The sequence below is a fragment of the Eumetopias jubatus genome, unplaced genomic scaffold (genome assembly GCF_037043125.1).
Source record: "Eumetopias jubatus isolate StellerSeaLion01/CBP00866 unplaced genomic scaffold, mEumJub1_p1.0 scaffold_8, whole genome shotgun sequence".
Taxonomy (NCBI): Eukaryota; Metazoa; Chordata; class Mammalia; order Carnivora; family Otariidae; genus Eumetopias; species Eumetopias jubatus.
Window position 1 is genome coordinate 133,985,755 of NW_028274814.1, and position 11,443 is coordinate 133,997,197.

Genomic DNA, 11,443 nt, shown 5'->3' on the forward strand with positions numbered 1-11,443 from the left:
CATGTGGCTCCTAATCATCATTTCCAAACTCTCTAAAAACCCATTATTACATTCAGCCTGTCCAACCTTTTAGGTTAATCACTTCCATAGATGTATTAGCCACTATGTAAAGAAATACTTTCAACAAAGCAATCTTTATTTGTTCAAAATTTACACGTTTCACTCATTGCCGTATTTCATACTGTTTTATGTGAACTTTGATTAAAAACAACAAACATTTATTGAGCATTGGCATAGGATAATCTGATTTAATCCTTATAACAACCCTTTGTACCGAGATGCTATTATTACTAATCTCCATTCAACAGATAAATAGAAAACTGCAATCACACAGCCAGGAAGTGGCATGACTTGGTTTTAAATCCTGCCTTTCTGCTATCGCCTGATACCTCTGATGATGGGCCCCTGAACTTTTGCTTTCTAGATTTGAAATTGAGTGTTTGAGTCCACACTCATAGCATGATCTTTTTGTCTCTATGGCTAATTTAGTTTCTAGGCTCCATCCATTTGTTTTTCTCCAGTCATAGCATCAAAATGACAAACAGCATATTCCTGGTATAGGTACTTCATCATTTAATAAGAGTGGAATGCTTTTTGTTTTAATTTTTAGTATCCATAATAGTGGTCATGTAAGTTATAACTGGACATATGGCCATTGTCTTTATAGAAGGATGTCTGAGCTCTCAAGCTTTTTTTCTGGATCTGAACTACATCTGCGTGTCTGATAGCTTGAATTACTTAAGTCCTTAGAATTACAGTAGTCTTACAATACCGAACTGGAAAGCAGAACTCATTGCCTTATGTCTGTTAATTTATTTTTCAGGTCACGGAACAAAAAACCAAAGGTAAGAGTTTTTTTTTATTCTTTTTTCAGTCTTTGGAACCTTTTGTGTTTAGATTTTATACCCTTGCTGACTCAGCCTCCAATCCACTTGATTTGCGAGAGTGGGTGCAAAGTAATTAAATTGGTTGTTTGCAGCCACTGAAGAACAGTAATGACAAATTAAAAGTACTCGTAGTAGTGTTTCTAGTTGGCCTTAAATTTTTTAGAAGGCAAAAGAGATTAGAAAAAGTAATACCTTGTTTTGAAAGTATATGGGTCATGATTTTGAACTGAACCTTTAAAAAACAGTAACAAAAACTTTAGCCCCTAATTTATAGATGGGAACTGCAGAGGATTGTTAACCATCTTGATCCACGACATGCATTGTGTCTGAAAGGGAGTGTTATGTCTAGGATGGTCACGTGGTCCTCTGAGCTAGAGCCTGGAATGTGCTTTTTCAAAAAATAATACATTTTAACTCTGTTACAAAATAGTGATGTGTTGTAAACAGAAGCATATGTCCTTCAGGTCATCCCCAACCTAATGGTCTATATGCTTTCAGATCTCTCTCTCTCTCTCTCTCTCTCTCCTGTTAATTTTGATTATGCAGTCTTGTGCATAATCTGGTGCAATTTTTGATTATGCAGTCTGGTGATGGCCACACTTTTGGTCAGTTCCCCTTCAGAATGGTAGACTTCATTCCTTGAGACGAGTGTTCTAGCCCCTATCCTTGCCCATTTAAATACGTGGTTCTCAACTAGGGCATGCATTAAAATCATTGCATAGACTTTTCAAAATACATAAACATGGACCTCCTGCCAAACCTTCATGGTCTCAGGCCACAGCCCTAGCAGATGTATTTTGAGAAGCTCTGTAGGTGATACCAGGTGTCACTGCCCCAATGAAAGGAATCACATTAGGACTGTGATAACTTGGAGGAAGGTCTAGATGGATGAATGGATAGGCCAAGATGTGATGGGAGGCCCTCTAACGATGATTGGTTTCTTCTTCGTTTTGTTTTCTTTTGTTGGACTACCAGGCCAAAGCATGTCATACAGTGATGGAAAACTAATAAAGACAGTGCTAGTTTTTAAGGAAACTTAGTTCCGGAAAACAGATTCTCAGATGACTAGACATTACTGCAATATATTTTCTAATCAAAATGCATTTCAAGGGAGAATGTAGTCTGGGACCTTGTAGTGATTTATAAAATAAACTGATAAGAGCCATTATTAGTTACAGTTATCTTAATTAGTTAGAATAGTGTTCTCCCCTTGTACTTTGAGCCAGTACCAACCCAAAAGTGGGCTTTATTTGGAAGTATCTTTATAAATCACATGTTTGAAAGAGAAGTTACACTTTACCATAAAAGTAGAGTTATTGATAGTAGTACAGTGTCCATATTTTCTAAACCAACATACTATCTAGGAAAGGATTTGGGCACATAGTATTTATGTTTATAGGACTTTCTGATGATTTATCAGGACAACAGATGAGAATATTGGCATTTTCCTGGAAAATCCAGGCTCTCTGGTTGTTGAAACAGGGTGGTTAGGTTCCTGGGCCTGGCCACAACTCTAATGCTCATGAAGCCAAGTACCAACTGAGCTGTGGAAACAAGCTGCGCTGTATGGTAAGTGGTGTTTCTATTGGAAAATCAAAAATCCATTAAGGCATTCTTTCTTGGATTTTTTTTTGTGTGTGCTAGGTCTGTTCTCAGAAACACATTCCTTTTCCCTCTGCCAAAATCTTAAAAATCAAATTTTCTTTTCTACTCTCTACTGAATTTTCTTTCCAATTAGGGTTTTTTTCTCACCTACCATAAAATGGAATACAGCCCCAGAGTTTCCAAACTTTTCCTACCCCACCCCCGTCAAAAATTAAAGTAAAATAATCCTAAAGTGAGCTGAAAGCCTGTTTCAGGTCTCCTAAGGAATTTACTTAGTAGAACCAGGGAGAAAATAGAAGTAAAAATAAGAATTATCTCTGGAGTAGGTTAGACCATAAGTAGAGGGAGAGGAAAAATGAGAATTCTGGAGAGAATACAGCAGGATTTCAAGTGGAGGTTATATGAAGACAGGGCCTAGCACTGGGCCTGATCTTTCTGGGTTTTTGCCCCACTTTACGGCCACATTTTTATCTTTGTTCCCAAGAGCCTGTCTGGGCACTCTAAATCCCTTTCTTCTTTTCCCTCAGCTGATGTTTCTGGGTCCTGTTCCTCTTCCAAAGATGGTGCCTTCCTTAGGCGGTCTCCCCATAACTCTGAATCTGCCTCTTTTTTCCCAATAGACCCTATAAGAAAAAAGTCTGTTGGTGCCAAGTCTCTGGTTGTACAGAGGACTGAAGTAAGATTTATCTGTATTTCAGAAAAAAAACAGATTCATTTATATGTTCTGTCTTTATCTTCCATTATTTAAAAAAAAAAAGAATTCCGGAGACTAGGGTAAGATTTCAGGTGGAGGTTCTGTGAAGACATGGCCTAGAGGTGGGCCTGCTGCCCAGTAGCAGACAATATGCAGCACTTAAGGTAGAAGCCGATGTCGCACTTTGTTGGATATTGGACTTAGAATCAAGAGTCTGTGGGATTGATGTAAGAGGCCAGATACAGCAGGACGAAGGGCAAGGTCAGGACTAAAAAGGGGCGCCCGGGTGGCTAGTCGGTTAAGCGCCCTGACCCTTCCCTCCTCCCCAACCTTGTGTTTTTTAAGAGCCTGGGATTATCTTCATTTCACGTCCTATCTGCTTTTATAAAAATTTGTTTGGTTGTTTTGTTTTTGTTCTGCAATATCCTGTGGAAAGAGATCTCTAAATTCTCTCCATTATTTTGACAGTGTTTTATTTTTTAAGTAATAAGTATTATCCTTAGAATATTAACTGTCGCCTATCGTGTAAAAATCAAAAAGAGAAAATAGATTTCATTCTTTTAAAAAATGTAGTGGAGTAATGACATGTCTCAATTTGTTTTATTCATTTAAGATGACAAATGTTGCCTATCACAAATAAGTCTATAGAAGACTAAGGAAGAATTATCTGATGAGAACTCTGGTGGTTATTTTGAGAAGGAGAGAAGTTCCAGATAAAAAGAGGAATATTTGCTTAGAGAGTTTTAAAAGATAAGAAATTTTGAACCCTAGGGATGCCTGGGTGGCTTGGTCAGATAAGTGCCTGCCTTCAGCTCAGGTCATGATCCCAGGGTCCTGGGATCGAGCCCCAGGTCAGGCTCCCTGCTCATCGGGGAGTCCACCTCTCTCTCCCCATCTGCTTCTCCCCCAGCTCATGCTCTCTCCCTCACTCGCTCTCTCTCAAATAAATAAATAAAATCTTAAAAAAAAAAAATTCTGAACCCTATGGCAAAATATCTGGAAAAGCTGACAAAGTTTTTCTTTTTTCTTTTGCTTGTAATTAATTTTCTTCTTTTTAAATTTACCTATATTGAGATGTAATTGACATATGAGTGTCAATTGTGTACGTTTAAGGTGTACAGTGTTTTCATTTGATACATTTATATATTGCAATATGATTACCACAATAACATTAGCTACCACATCATATCACATTACCTAACTGTCATTTCTTTTTTATGGTGGAAACAATTAAAATCTAGTTTCTTGGTAATATTAAAAAAAAAAGCGTCCAACTCTTGATCTCAGCTTAGATCTGGATCTCAGGGTCATGACTTCAAGCCCTGCATTGGGCTCCACACTGGGCCTATAGCCTACAAATATCAGGACTAAAAAGACTGTACAATGGAGGAGTTTGGACATAGTAATTTTGCCTTGTTAAAAAGATGTTAGGGTCATGGTTGGCTTAATGATGTAGTTATTAGTATGAAATGACTGATTTATGGAAACTAACATGACCTGGGGCGTCTGGGTGGCTCAGTCGGTTAAGCCTCGGTCTCTTGGTTTGACCCAGGTCATGATCTTAGGGTTGTGAGATCCAGTCCCCTGTCGGGCTCCGTGTTCAGCGCAGAGTCTTCTTGAGATTCTCCCTCTTCCTCTGCCCCTGCCCTGACTTGTGCATGCACTCTCTCTCTCAAATAAAATCTTGGGGGAAAAAAATGACTGACATGACCTTAAGTGCCATTTGTAGAAATACAGTATCTAGGAAGGCATTTACAATTCCTATAATAGGCACCACACTGGGTAAAGAGACAGAAATCAACTTCTGTGGAGCCTGTGGGGTTTGGGCCAGACTGGTCAATGAATTTGAGCCTGTGTCGCTTTCAGAAGTGTTAAACACATGAAGATGCTTAACCCTCAGTGGAAGGCTTACCACCTGAGGAAGCTCAGGTAACGGTCTTCAAAGAGTTGAAGGGTTCTGGTGTCTGACACTTAGCAGTCTCTTGGTAAATGTCTGTCAGGTGTTTTGTTCAGTGAGACTTATTCTCATAGCAAAAGTACTGATGGTGAGAAGCAAAGCAACAGGGAAAAGCTTCCAGCTCAAAATAAGTTGAAATTTCAGATACCGTCATCCACAGCAGCAGTTCATGACCTTTACCCCACCTGGGACACAGCTGAGGGACAGCACCTTCCCATCAGCATACCTGGGGTGATAGACCATTGTGGTCCATTGGCCACAACTCTGTCTTCTGAGTCTACCCCAGAAGGCATATTTAGTAAATGCATGTTGGTGGTTGGGATGACCTTGAGTCTACTCTAATTTATTAAGATTTGAGGTGGGTTCCCCCCCCCCAAGTAAGTAATTTACAAACTAAGCTACTTACAGTGTATGTCACGCCTTGTGGAAACACCTGTGTATGCTAACACTGGTGGGAGCCCATTTGTTCAGAGATGGAACTGGCTACCTCTAGAGAGTGAATGAATGTGAGGTATAATGACATATGGTTCAGATAGATGGGCATAGAAAAGTCCAGGTGGGAGGTAATGAGGACTTGAACCTGGTTAGAAACGGTGGTGGTGGAGGAAGGCAGGCATCGGAGAGATGCTTTGGTTCATTGGGATATAATGATGATCAGATAATGATATGCAGGGAAAGAGCAAAGTCTGAGACACTTTCCAGGTTCCCTGCTTGAGAAGATGGTTGGGTGACGACTCTATTCCTTGATCTAAGAGATAATGGGGAGCTGGGGAACAAGTTGGAGGGGTAAAGAGAAGGGTGAAAGAGGTCTGAGTTGGAGGTAGTGATTTGGGAAACACTTGCATATAAATGTTAAAGTCTGAACATGGGGGAACTTGTACTCAAGTAACTTAAATGTGGGAAGAGTGTAGGCCCCACGTTCATGTTCAGGTTTTTTTTTTTTTTTAAAGGCACAACTCATGTGTGCCTGGGTGGCTCAGTCAATTAAGCATCTGCCTTCAGCTCGTGTCATGATCCTAAGGCCCTGGGATTGAGTCCGCATCAGGCTCCCTGCCCAGTGGGGAATCTGCTTCTCCCTCTCCCTCTGCCACTCCCCCTGCTCGTCTTCAATCTCAGATAAATAAATAAGTAAAATCTTTAATAAAAAAAGACACAACTCATGACCAAATTCAACCGCCATCTTACAACTCTGCTTAGGGGGTCACCAGCTATAACCCTCCGGGCAAATCTGACTCCCCTCCTGGTTTTGTACTGCCCATGAGCTGGGAATGTCTGTTTACATTTTTTTCAATGGTTAGAAAAAATAAAAAGGAAAATATTTTCTGACGGTGAAAATGATATGAAATTTATATTTTAGTGCAGTAAGTTGTATGGAACACAGCCACACTCATTCGTTTATACATTGTCTGTGGCTGCTTTTGCCTACACGTGAACAGTGGAGTCGTCATGACAAAGACTGTAGGGCCAGCAAAGCCTAAAATATTTACTGTCTGGCCCATTACAGAAAAGTTTGGTGACCCCTGACCAAGAGTATGAGAACCCACAGAGGAAGAGAGAAAGGAAGAGCTGAAGAGCTGGCCGGTGTGGGTCTCAGCAGCTCTCACGGAAACAGGGAGGAAATGGCCAGTAGTGTCAGAAGTTGCAGAAAAGTCAAAGAAGGAAAGATATGACGAGTGTCCATTAGACTGGCAATGAAGAGTTTCTGGATGAGGAGACGGGTTTCCAGGGAGATGTTCAGGGCAGAAGCCAGGGTGCATTGAGTTTGAGAAGTGAGTAGAAGGTAAAGAAATGGAGACAGAGCTTAGAGGGTACTGAGAGTTCTTCAGTACCTGGTGGCCACTGTCTGTGTGTTCCCAGTCTTTGAGAGTTTTTGGTATTGCATTGTAACTGATGATGACTCACCAAGAGATTTTCAGCCGAAAACAGTGTCTTTTTATGTATTTTAACTACTTTTAAAACATTTCTAGAAGTTTTTTTTGTTTTGTTTTGTTTTTATGTTCGTCCAATCAAGATACTTAAAGAAAATAGTAGTTTGTATTGGTCCTGCCTGTTTCAGGGTTTTCTTAAAGAATACTTTCATCTGAGGGGCACCTGGGTGGCTCAATCCATTAAGCATCTGCCTTTGGCTCAGCTCATGATCTCATGGTCCTGGGATCTAGCCCAGAGTCAGGGAGCCTGCTTCTCCCTCTGCCGCCCCCCCCCCCCGCTCGTGCGCTCTCTCTCTCTCTCACAAATAAATAAATAATTTCTAAAAAAAATACTTATATCTGCAAAAGTAGCATTTTATTGAAGTTTTTCAGAAATAGAGGCAATTTAGAAGTTCAAACTATAAGATGAGAATAATGGTGATAGGGAAAGGAAAAAGATTCAGTCATTAGTTTCTGGAAGTCAATGAAAGGAAATTAGAAAATAAGATACCTAGCATTTTTCACAATGTCTGTATTTTCCTTTGATACAGAGGTCATGTTTAAGCCACAGACCTTTTGTATGGAAAATAAGGAAGTATGCCCTCATTTTGAGCAGCTCATTTTTAGAAAGATTTGCCCTACAAATCATTAAGGTGTGGAAGAGAAATGAGAGGGTAAAAGTAATTCCTACTCTATCTTAATTCCCGTCTCCTCCGTTAGCACCTGACGTTCTGGAGCATGCTGGGAGGCACACACTGACTCTGGGAGTCTCAAGTTTGAACTTCGGGAAGCAGGTTGGATTGGATGTCCTGCCTAACAGCCACGTTGCTCTCCAGTTAGTGTCTAGAGTTCTTTTTTTTTTTTTTTTAAGATTTTATTTATTTATTTATTTGAGAGAGAGAGAGAGCGCACAAGCAGTGGGGAGGGGCAGAGGGAGAGGGAGAAGCAGACTCCCTGCTGAGCAGGGAGCCCAACATGGGACTCGATCCCAGGACCCTGGACTCATGACTCAAGCCAAAGGCAGACACTCAACTGACTTGAGCCACCCAGGTGCCCAGTGTCTAGAGTTGTGATTTGCCTTTGAATGCTTAAAATTCTTGAAATCACAGAAAGGTGTAAGAAAAAAATCGAGTAAGATTTCATTGAAGTTCTGAAACATAGTTTCTCCTAACATGTACCTCAGGCTTTTTTTCTGTGTCCTGGAGTTTTGAATGACGAATCTCCCAGAATAGAGCACCATATTGGAAGGAAGGTGGTTGAAAGGTGGTCTTATTTCATAATGACTTTATTATTTACGATCCCTTTTATCTCTGACGTGGTGGGAAAATGCTCTGAGGCACTTTTGTAAGGAATCTTACACAATATAGGATACCCACCAAGTTTCTTTGGTTGTGCTGTGAATGTTGTGAAGTTAGTCGAACTGATGTTCAGACCTCAGTGCTGTAGGATGCTTGTACTATGTCTTACTCTATTTTAGGGAAATGAGTCAAGGCAGCCTCACAGAAGCATAGCTCCTTCCATCCTAAAAACCAATAGGGAAGGCTCTTCCCAGCCCTTGCCAGCTTCTTGTTTATTCTCATAATAAGAGGAAAGGGGATTGGGAATGCCATCTGCTATGGGAATCTTACAGGCACAGATAAAAAATGAATCACTGAATAATTCATCTTCATTTATCAGTTATTTTTATATATCGGCTATTATAGGTCATGCAGAACCTACTATACTGATAATATCAGACAATGACCAACTTATTTTCTCAAGAAATAGGTTTATCCTACTCAGAGGTTGTGGATCCTCTGACCTCCCTTCCTTACTGGGAGACGTAGGACTGCCTCATGATTGGCTAAGATTAGACCAGGGGTTGCCTTGAACTGACTTCAGGCTCCTACTCTTTATTCTTGTTACTCACAATGCTCACCAATGTCCAGTGGGAGTAGATTGGGCCCCCTGATTTCTGATGATGTCTCTCGTTCCATAAAAGCCAGTTCAATGAGCAACATGCTGGCCTCGCATCATTTCAGCAGAGCAGTACGGCCACCAGAGCTGGCCCAAACATTCCTCCAGATGTCGGGATTTGGGCCTCGGAATCATCTGAATTATCAGGCTCAATGGTTGTTTCTGTAACATTGCCAGCCTCTGTTTGCCAGGTAGATTTTCTTAGAAAGGGTGGCAGTCTTTTGGTAGGACGAAGCAAAGGAGGTGCAGAAGTACATTCTCTGTAGGGTTGAGGGGAAAACCAAAGGGTCCTGGAGAGTGTATCTTCATGGTCATCCTGCACGTTCCAGACTTCCTATTTGCCATTTTTAAAAGTAAAACATTAAATTCTTTAAAATAAGTAGGAAAAATACCTACATTTTGAAATTTTTATTTTATTTTACTTTTTTTTTTTTAGAGCAGGAGAGAGAAAAAGGAGGGGCAGAGAGAGAGAGAGAAAGTAATCTTAGTCTCCATGCCCAGTGCGGAGCCCAATGCAGGCCTTGATCTCACAACCCTGAGATCATGAGCTGAGCCGAAATCAAGAGTTGGATGCTAAACCAACTAAGCCACCCAGGCTCCCCTGAAATTTTTATTTTAAATAAAGAGTTGGAATAAATACACAAGGTACCCTTAAAATTTTTTTGACATGAGCAAAAGAATTTATAATGTTTCTAATTATTTACACAGAGTGCGAAGCAAGAGTGTTTGAGTTTAGGTAGCTGTAAAAACCAAAACCTCGTTGATTTTGTAATTCTCCAGGGCTAAGGTTTCCTGTGGGGGTCCACTCTGTGCTAGGCCCTAAGAAAAAAAGATGAAAGAAAGGTGGGTCCTTACCCTTGAGGGACTCTTGGGTGAGGAGCTTGTAAATGAGAATTTCAATATAATATGATAAATTCATAGTAAAGAAAGATGGACGGTGTGTTCCAGGAGCACAAACGAAGGTGCTTTGCCTACCTAGTCCAGGGACTTCAAGAAAAGTTTCTCCGAGGTAGGTCTTTAAGAAGGTGGATGAAGGGCAAGGGCATTCCGGTTGAGAGCCTTGAACCTTTACCAAGGGCTTTGCCTGGGGCCCATATGTACCCTCAGACTTGCTGGGCAGCCCTTCAGGGATATAGGGGAGCTGATGGTGATTGCTTCCCCTCCCCCTTAATCAATGGAATGGAATTCTGTGGTCTGGCTGTCTTTGAGCCCTCGTCACCATCACTCCACACCTCTGCTGTACCTCCAGGAAACTGAAGATGCAGGGGAGCTTAGAAGGACCACGTCCATCCACAGTAGGATGGAAGAAGAGTTGTCTTATGGGAATTGGTCTCATGTAAGCTTTCTTAAAAACAACCTTTAGAAAAATGTATTTGATTTCAAAGGCTGTTTCCCAATCTCTCTCTTTCAGTGCCCGAAGTGACGAAACCAAGTTTAAGCCAACCAACGGCCGCCAGCCCAATTGGCAGCTCTCCATCGCCACCAGTCAATGGTGGCAACAATGCCAAAAGGGTGGCAGTGCCGAACGGACAACCGCCAAGCGCCGCCCGCTACATGCCTCGGGAGGTGCCGCCGCGATTCCGTTGCCAGCAGGACCACAAAGTGTTACTAAAACGTGGGCAGCCCCCTCCGCCGTCCTGCATGCTCCTCGGGGGTGGGGCAGGGCCTCCTCCCTCCACAGCACCTGGAGCAAACTCAAACAACGCACAAGTGACAGGAACGCTGCTGCAGGGGGACGGTGGGACTGCACCAGGTGAGGAATCTGTGTCGGGAATGGATTCCGCGCCAGCTTGAAAGAGAGCGAGCGCTTCTTCTGTATTGCCTGGTATAAACCCTTCATTAGATAGACTCTGAGGCTAATGCGGCTGCTGTTGGTCATTGCCGTTTGGGAACTTTTTTCCTTCTCAGACAAGCACATTATAAACTCGAGCCTCCCTAGGGCCAGCCGTCAGCACCAGTGTGTGCTCAGGCTATGATTGGAGGTGGGGCTAGTGCACAGGCTTGTTCTGAATCTTACTTGCCTGTGTTTATGTTCTCAGAACGCTGGGGGTCTAGAGACAGTCGTCTCTTAGATTACTGTGTAGAATCTTGGTTGGGGGGGGGAGATATCAAATAATATCATTCTTTAGTTTTTTATAGATTTTTAAAATCATTGTTTCTTCAGAGGATTTTGAGCTTTGTTAAAAACTATAAAAACAGGGGCGCCCGGCTGGCTTAGTCAGCAGAGTGTACAACTCTTGATCTTGGTGTCTTAAGTTCGAGCCCCACATTGGGTATAGAGCCTACTTAAAAAAATAAAACAAAACAAAACTGGATGTAGATATAAGGAATCTTTAGCAGAAAGGCTCTACGAGTCTTGAGAGTTTTTAAAGATGAATACTAAATCAGCTAACAGCTAAGGACCTCCAAACATCACCTCCCCCCCTTTCTTTAAAGC

The 11,443-nt window shown here is 41.7% G+C and overlaps 1 protein-coding gene across 6 annotated transcripts in view; it reads left to right on the top strand.

Annotated features, from left to right (window-relative positions):
* TNRC6B (trinucleotide repeat containing adaptor 6B) overlaps positions 1 to 11,443 on the top strand; it is a 241,071-nt gene that overhangs the window by 178,824 nt on the left and 50,804 nt on the right. For all 6 annotated transcript variants that reach the window (XM_028115711.2, XM_028115713.2, XM_028115709.2 and 3 more), the window contains 2 exons: positions 824 to 845; positions 10,418 to 10,759. In XM_028115711.2, the coding sequence (XP_027971512.2) occupies positions 824 to 845; positions 10,418 to 10,759 (364 nt within the window). The remainder of the gene's footprint in view (positions 1 to 823; positions 846 to 10,417; positions 10,760 to 11,443) is intronic.